Raw genomic sequence first — 13,620 nt, 5'->3', positions numbered from 1 at the left:
GGCCCCGCGGCGGCTCGCCCGGCCCCGCGGCCGCCGCCCGCCCCCCCGCGCCATGGCCGCTCGGGCCGCGCCGCGCCCGCCTGCCAGCAAGCCGCGCTCCCACTGGCCGCCGCGGGACCGCCCCGCGCGGGCCGCCGGGGGCGGGCAGGGCCGCGGGTTCGAGTCCCGCCCCCGGCGGGTGGAACGGGCGGGGAAGGGGGCGGTGAGGCGCGGCGGGGCACGGCCCGGTTGGGGCCCACCAGGGTCGGCGGGAGCTGCTGCTCGCAGAGACAGAGACAGCGGTGGCACGGAAGCGGTGTTGCCCGGCAGCTGCCTGCCCTCCACCTGCCGTGCCAGAGCTGCCACGGTGCCCGGCCCTCGGCTAAGGCACGGCATCGTGCGGTGCGGCATTCCCCGCGCTCGCTGTCCCGGCCGGCGCTGGGATGCGGCTCACAGTGCCGGCAGCGGGGAGGGAGACAGGGAAGGAGAGCGGGAGCTGTCAGCCGGGATGCGCGATGGGAATGGGTGGAGATGAGGGTGAAAGCTCGTGAGGCAGGAATAGGTGATGAAGACCTCGGGAGGAGCAATCCCAGGGCACTGTCTTTCCCTCTCTCTTCAGCCTGAGGTCCCGGCGCGGAGCCAGCCGGGGCCGGCGGGGTCTCGGGGCGGGCAGCAGCTCCCAGCTAGTGCGGCGGAGAGCGGAGCGTTCCCGCGGGATGCTCCCTTTCCCTTCCTCTCCCGTCCCTCCCAACAAGCGCTGCCGTGATTTGGCAGCCGCTCGGACTCTGGACCAGCCTCTCCGCCCCGCATTGGCTGCCGCGGCCGGTGCCGCCGGGGCTCTGGGGGACACCGGAGGCAGCGGCTGGCGGCTCTCACCGGGACCATGAAGCTGCTGTGGCTGGGCGTGGATGTCTCCAGGGTCCTGCACCTGGCCGCCGTGTTCTGCCTGACCTGCGTGCTGCTGAAAGCCATCCAGCTGTTCCACCGGCGGCGGGAGCTGCTGCGGGCGCTGGCCGACTTCCCCGGGCACCCGACCCACTGGCTCTTCGGCCACGTCCACGAGGTGGGGAAGGGAGAGCCGGGTCTGCGCTGCCGGGAGCGGGGGCAGTGCGGGGAGCAGCTTTCCCGAGGGGCGTGTGGGAGTGATGCTGGTGGGACTTGTCCGGGAGAATTGCTGGCGGGTGAGAGGTGGGCATCCCTTTTCCCAGCCAGACCAACGTGCTTTCCCTGCCGGTGATGCCTAGCGAGAGCACGGCTCACGCTGAGCTCCGCAGGCTGCTGCAGACTGCGCGGTGTTGAAAAGGGTGTTGGCTGGCTCGCAAGTAAAGAGAGCGGTAGCACGGTGTGGCATAGGCCAGGTCGTGCCGGGCTGAGAGCTGGCATCGGTGCTGGAGGCAGCCGAGCCGCGCTGCTGTGTCCCGGGGCAGGCTCCAGTGTCACCTCCCTGCTCCTCTGACAGCCAGCGCAGGGCCGCTGCAGCTCTCCCTGCGGCGCTGAGCTGATCAGATGCTGGGCAGATGCTCGCTGCTCCCGTTATCCACAGGCACTTCATCTCCCCTGCCAGCTTGAGTCGGGGACATGTGAACCTGACGATTGGTCATTCTGAGCCACTTTTCAGCCACAGAACGCATCACAGGCATTGCATCCAGCACAGGGGCCGTGGATCTTCTTACAATTGCATTAAGGTCATGGGTAACTAAACCCACGTACGTAGGCGAGCCTGGTTCTAGTCACTGGTGTCAGGGATGATTATTCCCTGAGCTATGCACTTGCCCACACAGATCACCATGGCTGCCTTGGCAAACAGATTTTCACAACTCAGCAGCAGCCTCATGAGCTTGCCTGATGCAAAAGGTTTTTCCATAAGTGCTAAAGGCTGCCTAAAATCACCTTGCCCTCTACTGGGCTCTGCTGGTGTCCTGCCGTGGCCGCCTCTGTGGCACATTAAATAGCTGGCACCCTGAAAAGTGTCTGGGAAATCAGGAGCAGACCTCACAGGACTTGTCTCTATGCTGTGGCAGTGCCAGTTTTGCTGTGCTGGACAGGACAAGCAGTCTTTTGGCAATGTAAGCATGAAGATGGGCCAGTTCAGAGCTTTGTTACACTGCCAGTTGGACTTTAAAACTGCAATTAAATAAAGTGTGTTCTTCTGTTTCTTCTGATTTAATAATTTGCTGATTAATGCTGCTGAATTCCCCAAAGCCTAACAGTTCACACAGCCAGCAAAGAAACTGGCAATGCTCTGGGCACGCAATGAGTACAAAGTTTGCACACACCTCAAGGGAGGACCTGTGAGCTGTACTCAGGGAGAGCACCGACATTTCCTGTTCTGCTGATTTAACTGATTGTTTCCCAGTTTTGATCCAGGCCAGTTTAAAATCTCAAATGTATTTGTCATTCTCTGGGTGGATCTCCTGGGAATACATCACTTTGTTTTAAGGCATTCTCTGGGTATTAGTCTCTGCTTATCCAAATCACTCAGAAGAAATGACATTAAGATATCAGGAAGAGGTTGTGTAGAGCTGTTCAGTCTCACTGCAGCAGCATGACTTAGTTAAACCCAGACTGCCAGCCCTGAGCTGACCAAACTGACTCCCCATGGCCGGGGTTGGTGGGAGGCAGAGGAGGGCAGGGTCACTGCCCTGCTGGCCCAGGGGGGGTGTCCATCAGTCCCTCGGCAGCCCTTTGTCCACTTGTGCCCTGTGTGGAGAGGAGCCAGCCCCTCTGGCTGCAGGCAGCACACCCTCATGCTCAGATTTCAGCTCCTGTGTTCTCTCTTTCATTTGCTATCAGTGTGTAGTCATTAAAAAGTGCCCTTAAGCCTCTTCCCGGATGCTTTTAGTGTTGGATCCATTTCAAAACTTGCATTTCAGCATGAGATCAGGCAATTACCTTTCTTTCTTAGACCCAAGTGGGGTTTATGCTTTTCTTTTCAAGCCCCCAGGGGAAGAAGAAGTAGAAGTAATGGTCTTTCATGCAGAGCTGGGTATCTGGAGCCGTGATTAAGGCGTGAGAGCTTTCTGTCCCTCTGCAGCTCACAGAACTTTACACCCTCTGCTCCAGGAGTGCTTCATGCAGCAGGTTACTCACCTTGAGGGTAACCACTCCTCTCAGATAAACCCATTCAATCCTCTGCCAGCACAGGGGTGGTTCTTGATAGCACGAGCTAAAGTGCTGCTCCAAAACAAGGTTGGATGCAAAAGCTTCTAGGATTAGGACTTCTGCCAATGAGATTTGCTCAGCATCTCCCAGTTACTTTCCATTATGTTTTTTGTGATTCACAACAGGAAAAGCACAGGCTGCTGTATCAAAGGGACTTTCACATGTTCAGGTGTCATTTAGCTAAAGGCACCGTGCCAAGCAGTGCTTCTGCTGGCATTTGTTGAAGAGGTGGGTGCTGAGGAGAGCTGCCTCCTTTTGCCCCAAAACTTGATTCCCGAAGTCAGAGAAATTGATGGTTCTATTTATTAAGTTCAAAATCTTGATCATGAGCGAGGGAAGTTGAGCTTTCTGTAATAACTGGTTGTAGTTCATAATTCTGCTGAATGTGGGACACACATGGGATGGATGTGATTCTGCTGAATGTGGGAGACACATGGGGTGTGCTGCAGGGACACCCCAGCTTGTGAGGAAAGGGGGGCTCAGTCTTGGAGCTGAACCTGAACATGGCCCTGGCAGACACCCCATGACTCAGGAGTATCCTCTCCAAGACAAGCCACATGTGGCTGAATATTTGATGTGGGTGATTATTTGAGTATGAGCCATGTCCTGGATTGAGACTAAAAGCAGCCATACAGCTGAGCTGAGATAACTCAGCACTAAAGTAACTGTGCAAATATTCACTTGATACAGCCAGTAGGATAACTTTGAGGCTGATTTCTGCACCAGTATGCTGATTTAATTAATCTTCAAGTCAAAGCAGCAGCAGCTATGTCAGACCTAGCTTACCAAAATCCTTCCCCCTGCTTATTGGCCCAGAGTAGTTTCTCTTCAAAGAAAAAAGAATCTTACATGGGTTTGTCTCTGTGTTTTTCTTCCTCTGCCTGTGATTGTGGATCTTTCCACTTGTTTTTTGTCTATTTCCTGTACACAACAACACTGGCTGTAAAAGCAATAAAGCAGAGATTACTTTGGAGTGAACCTGCCACTGCTGCTGCTATGAAGGCTGGTGACAATGCTGCAGGCTGGAGATTGCAGCTTCCAAGGACAGGAGATAAATCTTCCCAGGACCACCAGCTCTTCATTGCCTATAAAATTCAATTCCCAGAAATCAATGAATTCTTAATGTAATGTTATTAACCAATGTTCCCTCCTCTGTATGATCCATTAGTGACTTTGGATTAATTCTGTTCCATTTTTCCTGGACACTGGCCTTCTCCACTGAAATGTCTGGAGGGGGCTGTGGTGTCCCACAGCTGCACTGGGGCTTGCAGTGATGCTGTTGGCTGCTCTATTTTCTCCCAGCTGCAGGGTGCTAATTGCTCAGCCATGTGCAAATGAGAATTTAGTTGCATGCCATAAAGTGCAGATGCTGTCTGGGGCAAATTTGTCTTCTATGGGATGGCCATGGAAAAAGGGCAGATAACACATATGAGCTGATAGGCACCACCACGGTGCCTAAGGATGTTCTCCAGCTTAAGTTCAAGTGATAAGGAAGAATTATTTTATAGGAGCTTTAAAAGTAGCAAACATCTCTACTTCCCATGCTTTGCAAACATGGAGGGAAAACCCCTTGTTTATCCTTACCTGGTTTTGTGCTGAGAAAGACACGCAACTTTTAAAACAGTGTATTGGGAGATTTTTTTTCCCCTCCAAATCTGTATATTCTTTCTTTTTTTTTCTTCTCCTGAACTAGTTTCTCAAGGAGGAAGAGGTGCTGGACAAGGCAGAGCTCTGGACCCAGAAGTACCCACTTGCTCACCCTATGTGGTTTGGGAGTTTCTCAGCATTCCTGGTTATCACTGATCCCGACTATGCCAAGGTTCTCTTGGGCAGAGGAGGTGAGAGATTATGGTTTCAGCTGGGAAGCAGCAACCCCAGCCTGCAGATTTCCCACGCCAGCCTCAAAATTTACAGCAAGGCAGGGTTTCACAGAGAGGTTTTCTTGCAGAAATCTTCTAAAGGCCTGGAGAGATACCATTCCTTCATGCTGTGCCCTGGGTGCTTCAGGCAAAGGGCTGCAGGACTGACCTGACTCTAAATCCATTGCTGGAAAATCAGACTTCCTCAAGTGCTCCTTGAAAATTTAAGGATCTCAGCAAGGAGAAAACACTTGGGAGCTTTTTTCTAGATTCAAAGTTTTGGCTCCTACTATAGAGAAGTATCTTTAGTGCATCAAGAAGAAAAGGTGCTGAACAGTGATGTCTGAGAGGGTTAATCATTTACCACACTGCACAGACTTTGGACTACCAATATTCTTGTTTTGTCCAGTGTGAGCATCTGCTTTTATATGTATTTATTGCTGCTGGCAGAGACAAAGTTGTTTCATGTTGAAATACTGGGAGTTCTGCAGGGATGCCATTAATTTTGCTTCATACCCAACCAAAAGTGAGAGCCCAGAGGGAGCTTTGAGCTGCAGACCTGGATTCATGCTATTGAAACATTTACCATTTTATTTTCTCTTTCTTTATTTTTTTTTACAGATCCCAAGGATAACATCAGTTATAAACATCTTGTCCCATGGATTGGTATGTATTCCCACGGCTTTGCCTGCAAGGAATGATTCTGAAGTTATTCAAAAGCATGCTCTAAATAAACATCATTGTACCTGTTCCTTGATGGAGTTATAGCTAAAAGCTTCCTGAAATTATTACATTTACTGAAAAAGGTTCTAAGTAGTTCTATTTATTTTCAAGGAAGGAAAGTTCAGACATAACATATATACAAATACTTACATGTCCATAGATAGCAAAGACTGGTGACGGGGGAAGCTTAAATTCATTGGAGGACTGGTGAAAAATATATCTGCTGTTCTGAATTTCTCTATTTCAGTAGTGTTGGTGTTTCTTCTCGGAGACACCGCTGTGCCATTTTGGTGAGCAGGGCTTTGCTCAGCTCTGGGAACCCTGGGGCTGATGGCAGCATTTGGAAATACCCTCTCACAGCAGCTCAGATAGCAGATTTAATCATACTCCATGCAGGCTGAAGCTGCAGGCAGCTGAGAGCAGCCTGCTTGTGCCCAGCTAAACATGCCTTGCCTGTGTTTCCCCAGGGAATGGGTTGCTGATCTTACATGGGCCCAAGTGGCACCAACACAGAAAACTCCTGACCCCAGGGTTTCACTACGACGTCTTGAAGCCATACGTGGCCCTGATGGCGGAATCTACAAATGTGATGCTGGTAGGACTGATGATGCTCCTCTCTCTGCCCTGTTTGCTTTTCCCCATCCTGTCTGGTTAGGAGGTAAATGCTGGAGCAGGGTTTTCTTTATCTGGTAGTTGTAAGGATGTGCTGTGTCCTGGTGGTCAGTCTTTCTGAGTCACCCCAAATCCACAGCCTTGAGCTGGAAGGGATGAGCATCCCTTGGAAGGGATGAGCAGGTTGAGCCTCCCTTCAATGACAGTGTCTCTGGTACTACTGCCTTGGGATCTGTGGCTGAGATTTTAGGATTGATGTTACTGCCATCCCATGCATGATGTCAGTTCCAGCAGCAACTTCTTATAAGGTGTTTGTCTAAATAAAGAATTGAGGTAAAAAAATGTTCATAATAAATCTGCCAAAAATAAAGGTTGGAGCAGAGCTATACTGTGACCTAAGGTTAAAGGTTATTATTTGCTGTCAGCATACCCATGACTAGACTGCAAACCCTTCCATGCCTCATAAACAGTGAAACTGCATTGTTCTTCAATCCACTGGTGCTGGGCAGGATGGAAACCAGTAGGAATCACAGGAGAAGGGCACCAGCCTTGTGCATGTGAACTGGAGGAGTCTAGATGCTGGATCTATTCCTTCTCATTCACCTCCTTCACTCCAACCTCCCTGCCAGCTTCAAATAGATCCTAGCTGGATTCCTCCTACTGGCCCAGGGAGCAGCCAGGAGCCGGGGGCTGGAGAGCCAGGAGAGCTTTTGCAAGGCTCAGAAGTGCCGAGGAGTTTGAAATTCCTTGTGCACAACGCCAGTTGTCTGAGCCCGTGCCACCAGGTGGCAATCGTAGCCTGTGCTACTGACGTGCATCTGTCCCCATAAGCCTGGTTTGGTGCTGTGGAGCTCAGATGTCACCGTGCTCCTCCCTCCCCTCCCTTTCTCAGCTTTGAAGTCCACTCGTTCCTTACAGCCTTGAGGGGACAGAAGATTCATCATCACTTCATGTCTGCTGGGGAAGAGAGGCAGGATTTATAATCTCTCTGGGGGTGCCCTATGTGAAAGGTTGAGCCAGAGCTCCTGTATTACTTGCTGGCACAGAGATCAAGTGACAGAAAAAAAACTTGCTCCAAAATTTGTGTCTTGAGCACAAAGCTCAAATCTGCTCAAGAAGGCACCCAGTGAAGCCCAATGCCAGAAAAATACACTATATCCTAAGAAAGATTTGGGTAACTCCCCATCACCCAGAAATGCACCTGTCCTGGGCTTCTCCAGGATGCTCTTGCCTCAGGATAAGGTGCAGCAGGGCTCACCACCACCAGGATCCAAGAACAGCAGCTTCCTGAGGCAAATCTCATATTAACCATCCTGCTCTTGGCTTCTCTGGGATTTTGCTGGCAACTACCAAAAATTTCTCTGGGATGGATCTCTATCTGAGCACTCATTTAATCAGGGGGTGACTGCAGACCATGCAGAGCTGACCCTTTTCTTCTCATTTCTGTCTTTTTTGTGCCCTAGGATAAGTGGGACAAGCTGATAGCAGATGGGAAGCCAGTGGAGCTCTTTGAGCACGTCAGCTTGATGACTCTCGATAGCATCATGAAATGTGCCTTCAGTTTTCACAGCGACTGCCAGACCAACAGGTCAGTGCTGGCTGCCCCAGACCCTGGCAGGAAGTTTGCAGCTCAGAAGGGAAATGGGCAAATTGCTTGTCACTGTGCTCCCAAGTTTACAAGCTTCCTATTCCCCTCTCTCCAGGAAAAACACCTACATCCAGGCTGTCTACGACCTCTGCCACATGGTGGACCAGCGCCTCCGCATCTTCCCCTACCACAATGACATCATTTACTGGCTCAGCCCTCATGGATTTCAGTTCAGGAAGGCCTGCAGGATCGCTCATGACCACACAGGTACTCCCTGCTGGCATCCTCTCCCAAAACTTTGGACAGAGGCAGTCAGGTGTTCTCCTTGCCTGTGCAGTGAATCCTGCCCAGAGGCTCAGGGCTGAGATCCAAGCAGGGCATCACCTTGCAGTAGTGATCTGACCTAGGCAAGAAGCAAAGGGGTCTCACAGCTCCTGGTCATTAAACTGGAGGAATTGCCCTCTGGAAATGCTTCTGTAAAATGGCCAGAGACTGGTGAGACAAGGAATGGGCACTGCAGGCAACACCAGTGCAAGGAATGATTTTCCATTCCAAGCCAGGTGTGATTTAAATGCATGAGAGGTGTGTAAAGTAGGCTGAGAAGTCCATAGTGAACAAAGAAAAGGATTATAATATCCATGGCATTTGTTGCCACTCTACAGAAAAAGCCAAAGTGCCTGGGATGCAGAAGCACAGGTCAAATGCATCATGCACTGAGCAGTGCTCATCTCCCTGGGTGTGGTTTGCATTCAAAGGAAGGACGATTTTACAGCTGGACCTTTAACCCTTTCTGCCCCAGACAAGGTGATCCAGGAGCGAAAGGAATCCCTTAAAGATGAACGGGAATTTGAAAAGATTCAGAAGAAGAGACATTTGGACTTCTTGGACATTCTGCTGTGTGCCAAAGTGAGTGGCAAGGAGTGTATGTGTGACAGGGCACAGAGTGCAGAAGCAAGTCAGTCTTTGCAGGGAGTCTTTGCCACAAGCCACCAGAGACCCTCAGGACTGCACAAGCCATTAAAAAAAATTAGCCCAGTCCCACCCAGTTGAAGAGAGGCTGAGGTGATTCAATTTCCCATTGCTGAAATGTTGGCAGTGTCTTTTTGAATATACAGCATGCAGAAGGATTCTGTAGTCCTGGTGGTTTAATATGGGGGGGTAAAGAGATTTAAAAGTGAAGGGAAAGGAGCTCTGAATTCAGTGTAAACAGACATTGATTTTGTTTACATTCCTCCCACAGGCATCATCACATCCCTTTTGCAATAGCTGAAAGAATACAATGGCCCCTACTGGGATATTTACATATTTATATATATATATGTGTGTGTGTGTTACTGTAATATATGTATATAAATTTTATATGTATGGGCCACTGAGAGTATCTCTGGACTGTAGGATGAGAATGGAGCTGCACTGTCTGATGAGGACCTGCGTGCTGAGGTGGACACCTTCATGTTTGAGGGCCACGACACGACAGCCAGTGGCATCTCCTGGCTCTTCTACTGCCTGGCAACCCACCCTGAGCACCAGCAACGCTGCAGGGAGGAGATCCAGGGCATCCTGGGGGACCGAGAGACAATCCGGTGGTAAGGGTGCACCAGTTCCTCTGCTGGTCACTCCTTTCCTATCGCTGCCATTTCGGAGTGATGTCTTCAAGGCTCAAAAGCTGGGGGTGCTTAAGGTTGCTGCATGCACAGGGACTTCACAGATCCTTCAGCTAAGACATTCTGGATGCCATCCCAAGTCCTGGGCCACCAGCACTGCTCTTTGCTCTCTCCTGTTTTCTCACCACAGGGCATCATAGATGTGCTTTTCACTTTTCCCTGTCGCTTTGCACTTGAGCTTGTTCAGTGGCTGTTCAGGTTGTTCAGCCTGTGGCTGGGCATTGTGGGTCCCTCTGTTCTGTTGCAGTCTGCTCAGGGGCTGGATGGCTGTGTGTGAAGGGACCTCCCAGCACAGGCAGTGGGGGGATGTGGGGCTCAGCCTGCCTGTCCCAACAGGGAGGACCTGGGCAAGATGCCTTACAGCACCATGTGCATCAAGGAGAGCCTGCGCCTCTACCCGCCCGTGCCTGGTGTGTCCCGGCAGCTCAGCAAGCCCATCACCTTCCCCGATGGACGCACCCTGCCCGAAGGTCTGAACATCCCCCTCGTGCTGCACAGGGCGCTGCTCTCAGGCACCAGCTGCGTCCTGCTGGCACACATGTTCAGGCAGGGCTGTGTAGATGTTGGCTTGTTCCTTTGTCAGTGAGCCCTTGTCTCCTCCTCTGTTGTTTTCCAGGCAGCGTCACTGCAATAAGCATTTACCTCATTCACAGAAACCCTAAAGTATGGAAAGATCCTTTGGTGAGTTTTCTTTTGATCTCCTAATAGTTCTATCCCTTTGTGATGTGTGACGGTGTTCGCAGGGGTCTTAGGATGAGGGAAGAGATGAGGATCTGACTCCACGTTTCAGAAGGCTTGATTTATTATTTTATGATATATATTATATTAAAACTATACTAAAAGAATAGAAGAAAGGATTTCATCAGAAGGCTAGCTAAGAATAGAAAAAAAAGGAATGAATAACAAAGGTTTGTGTCTCGGACAGAGTCCGAGCCAGCTGACTGTGATTGGTCATTAATTGGAAACAACCACATGGGACCAATCACAGATGCACCTGTTGCATTCCACAGCAGCAGATAACCATTGTTTACATTTTGTTCCTGAGGCCTCTCAGCTCCTCAGGAGAAAAAATCCTAAGGAAAGGATTTTTCATAAAAGATGTCTGTGACAGGGATGTGCCTCTTCCCATGTACCCTTCACCTGTTATCAGGAGAGAATAATTCTGTCTCTGCTATGGGGTTCTTCATAAATTAAGGGGTGTCACATTTCTCAAGAAACCAGCCAGTAATGTGTCTTTAAATAATTGCTTTTTCTTGCTGCATATTCTTCATTTCCAGGTGTTTGACCCTCTGCGTTTTTCCCCAGAGAATGTCTCTGGCAGGCACTCTCATGCCTTTCTGCCTTTTTCTGCTGGAATGAGGTAAAGGGAGTTGAACACTGAAGGAGTAGTGGGCAGAGACCACCACCTGCAGTCCTGGCCCTGCAGAATTACACAGTTAAATAGTTAAATGAGGGTATAAGTGTTTGTGCAACAGAGGGGTTCTGACACTAGGAGGCAAAATGGGAAGGCAGCATTGCCAAGCCCCTTTTGGGGACAGGGAACTGGGTCCCAAAGCTGTGGGATATCCTGCTGGCATCCTGCAGGGAGCCTTCAGCATTCTGCTCCTGAGCTCACCTGCTTTCCTCTCCTTGATGCAGAGACCCCATCCCAGCCTCCTGTGTTTTGATTCCCTCCTTCCCCCCTCCTCCCAATCCTTCCCTTTGCCCTGTGCTGACTCCTTCAAGGCCAACACATCACAGACCTTCCCTCCTTGGAGTCCCACCACCTCATCCCTGCTGGCCAGTCCTTTGGCTTCCCCATCTCCCTCCTTCTCCATGACCACACATGGAGCTCCTGATGTTCCTCTCAATTCCTCCTGCTCAGCCCATGCCCCTGGGGCCCCCTGAGCTCAGAGGGGGAGGATGTGTGCTGGTGTGGGATGGGCTGGGATGGGCTGTGGGGTTTGCTGTGCCCAGCACTGGATGGAGCTGTGTGGGATGGGCTGTGGGATTTGCTGTGCCCCACACTGGATGGAGCTGTGTGGGATGGGCTGTGGGGTTTCTCCACACTGGATGGGGCTGGCTGAGCTGCTCCCTTTCCCTGCAGGAACTGCATCGGGCAGCAGTTTGCCATGAACGAGATGAAGGTGGCGCTGGCTCTGACCCTGCTGCGCTTCGAGCTCTTGCCCGACCCTGCCACGCCTCCCCTCAAAATAACTCGGATCATCCTTCGCTCCAAGAACGGGATCCACCTGTATTTAAAGAAGATCCGCTGATGCTGGCAGACATCCTGCCTTCACCAGAGGGAGGGACCGAGCAGATGACGGGGCAGCGTTTCCCTGGGGTCGAAGCGCAGGGCAGGATTTGGGGATGAGGATTCCTGATTTCATCCACCAGCTGAAAGCCCTTCTCAGGCGAGGCCCAGGTGGCTGGGATGCCATTGCACAGAGCCATCTGCTCCAGGGCACTGATCTGAGAGCAGCCAGGCTCGGCCACGCTGTCTGTCCTCTTGCGCTGCCATAAGAGCGGGCCTGGCCTGGTCTGGGAACATCTGCAGGTCCCACCAGCCTCCTTCTTACCAAATCCTGCCTTCGCACTCGTGCCCTGGCCAAATCTGTGACCATTTCCAGCCCTGCTCCGTCATCAGCACCTTCCTCAGTGCCTGGAGGTCAGCCCTCCTCTCCTGCAGTGGGGACAGCTGTGACAGACCTCTGTCTCACTTCTCACACTCAGTGGGCCTCTGATTTGTTGAAAGCACTGATTCCAGTTTGGGCTCTGAAATCGTGCCCAAATTGCAAAATACTCTGTAATTTTTGTCTTAATAAACCAATAATTTTTCCTGCAACAGCAGCTGTGTTTTTTATATTGCTGGTGCTTGCCTGCTTCATCACAAATGCAGTGTAAAACTCCTTTAGAAATGGAAGATGGAGAGGAAGCCCACGAGCAGCAAGAGACTACCCTGGACAGGCCAGGAAACTGCCTGTGGGTCTCCAGCCAACACAGCATCTCCTTCCATGGGCAACTCTTTAACAGGGGCCCAATAATCAATCATCAATCAAAGTTCTCGTCATTAGAAAGTGTGTCTGGGGGTGAGTTCCATCTTTATTTTTAGTATTATTTTATTTTCTTAAGCTGATAAAATTATGAGAGTTGGTATACTGGAGGACACTAGTGAGCTGTCCTCTGCCTCTGCAGGAATCATTATTGGGATAGAATATAACACATCAAACTGTGAAATCCCAAAAGCTGGGAGAAGGCTGCTGTGCAGCTGGACAGCAGCTGACTTCACACAGCCTTCACCTACAGGGTCTGGTTTGCAGGGGTGTGCTGGGACAGCTCAGGAGAAAATCCACTTGCTCCAGTTGCCTGTCCCCTCTTCAGACACAAGGTGCAGCTCTTGAGCTGAAATCAGAATTATGCAATGGAGAGAGGCAGAGTATGCTTATCAAAATGTCAAAAATTATGAAACTATGAGACACCACGAGCTCTTTGGAGGGCCATGTCAGGATATAAAATTATTTTAATAAATTGAAAAACTGCTGCTGTGAATGGAATGCGAGTCCATAAGCACAAGAGCAGGCACAGGCATGGCACAAAACCAAGAGAAAAAATGACTGACAGGCAGCAATTTCTCCAGTGGATGTTCTGTACACAGAGACACAGAAAAGGTAATATGAATCAATAATATCCTGCTCTTGCAATCACAGCAAACATCATGCTTGGATGCATAAGCACAAATATTTCTCAAAAATTTTTCACTTGTGTCTCTTTCAGTAGATGAAATGACACAGTGTCCTTCAACTTTCTTTGGAGATTTAAGTATAAAAGCAACAGCATCTGCTCCAAGCTTACATACTCTAAAGTGCAAAATGAGAAAAATTTTAATTAAAATAACTGAAGTTGCCAGAAGTAAATTGCATACATCTCTGTATTGGATGCAATTTTCTTACAAAGACAAGATTTGAAGAAAATAGGATCTAAAGAGGAGTGGATGAATCTTGGCATTCCAATGTGAAAGATTAAAGCACAAGCATCTAATGAGCAAGAGCAAAGG

The 13,620-nt window shown here is 50.4% G+C and overlaps 1 protein-coding gene across 1 annotated transcript; it reads left to right on the top strand.

The window, feature by feature from the left end:
* Positions 1-236: 236 nt before the first annotated feature.
* Positions 237-12,404, top strand: LOC115906197 (cytochrome P450 4B1-like). The gene is made up of 12 exons (XM_030953234.1): positions 237-1,042; positions 4,835-4,979; positions 5,622-5,666; positions 6,191-6,318; positions 7,799-7,923; positions 8,039-8,190; positions 8,723-8,829; positions 9,319-9,509; positions 9,924-10,057; positions 10,204-10,268; positions 10,865-10,947; positions 11,674-12,404. The coding sequence occupies exons 1-12, from the start codon at positions 863-865 to the stop codon at positions 11,840-11,842; spliced, it is 1,524 nt and encodes a 507-aa protein (XP_030809094.1). The 5' UTR covers positions 237-862; the 3' UTR covers positions 11,843-12,404.
* Positions 12,405-13,620: the final 1,216 nt, after the last annotated feature.

Source organism: Camarhynchus parvulus, chromosome 8 (assembly GCF_901933205.1).
Source record: "Camarhynchus parvulus chromosome 8, STF_HiC, whole genome shotgun sequence".
NCBI classification, from domain to species: domain Eukaryota; kingdom Metazoa; phylum Chordata; class Aves; order Passeriformes; family Thraupidae; genus Camarhynchus; species Camarhynchus parvulus.
The sequence above is the reverse complement of the archived record's forward strand: the minus strand, read 5'-3'. Positions and strand labels throughout refer to the sequence as shown.

Bases quoted from the DNA above. Each gene is read 5' to 3' on its own strand.
- LOC115906197 (XM_030953234.1), top strand. From the start codon at position 863: ATGAAGCTGCTGTGGCTGGGCGTGGATGTCTCCAGGGTCCTGCACCTG. The intron at 5,667-6,190 runs GTATGTATTCCC...GTGTTTCCCCAG, and splicing joins ACATCTTGTCCCATGGATTG to GGAATGGGTTGCTGATCTTA. The intron at 10,269-10,864 runs GTGAGTTTTCTT...CTTCATTTCCAG, and splicing joins AAGTATGGAAAGATCCTTTG to GTGTTTGACCCTCTGCGTTT.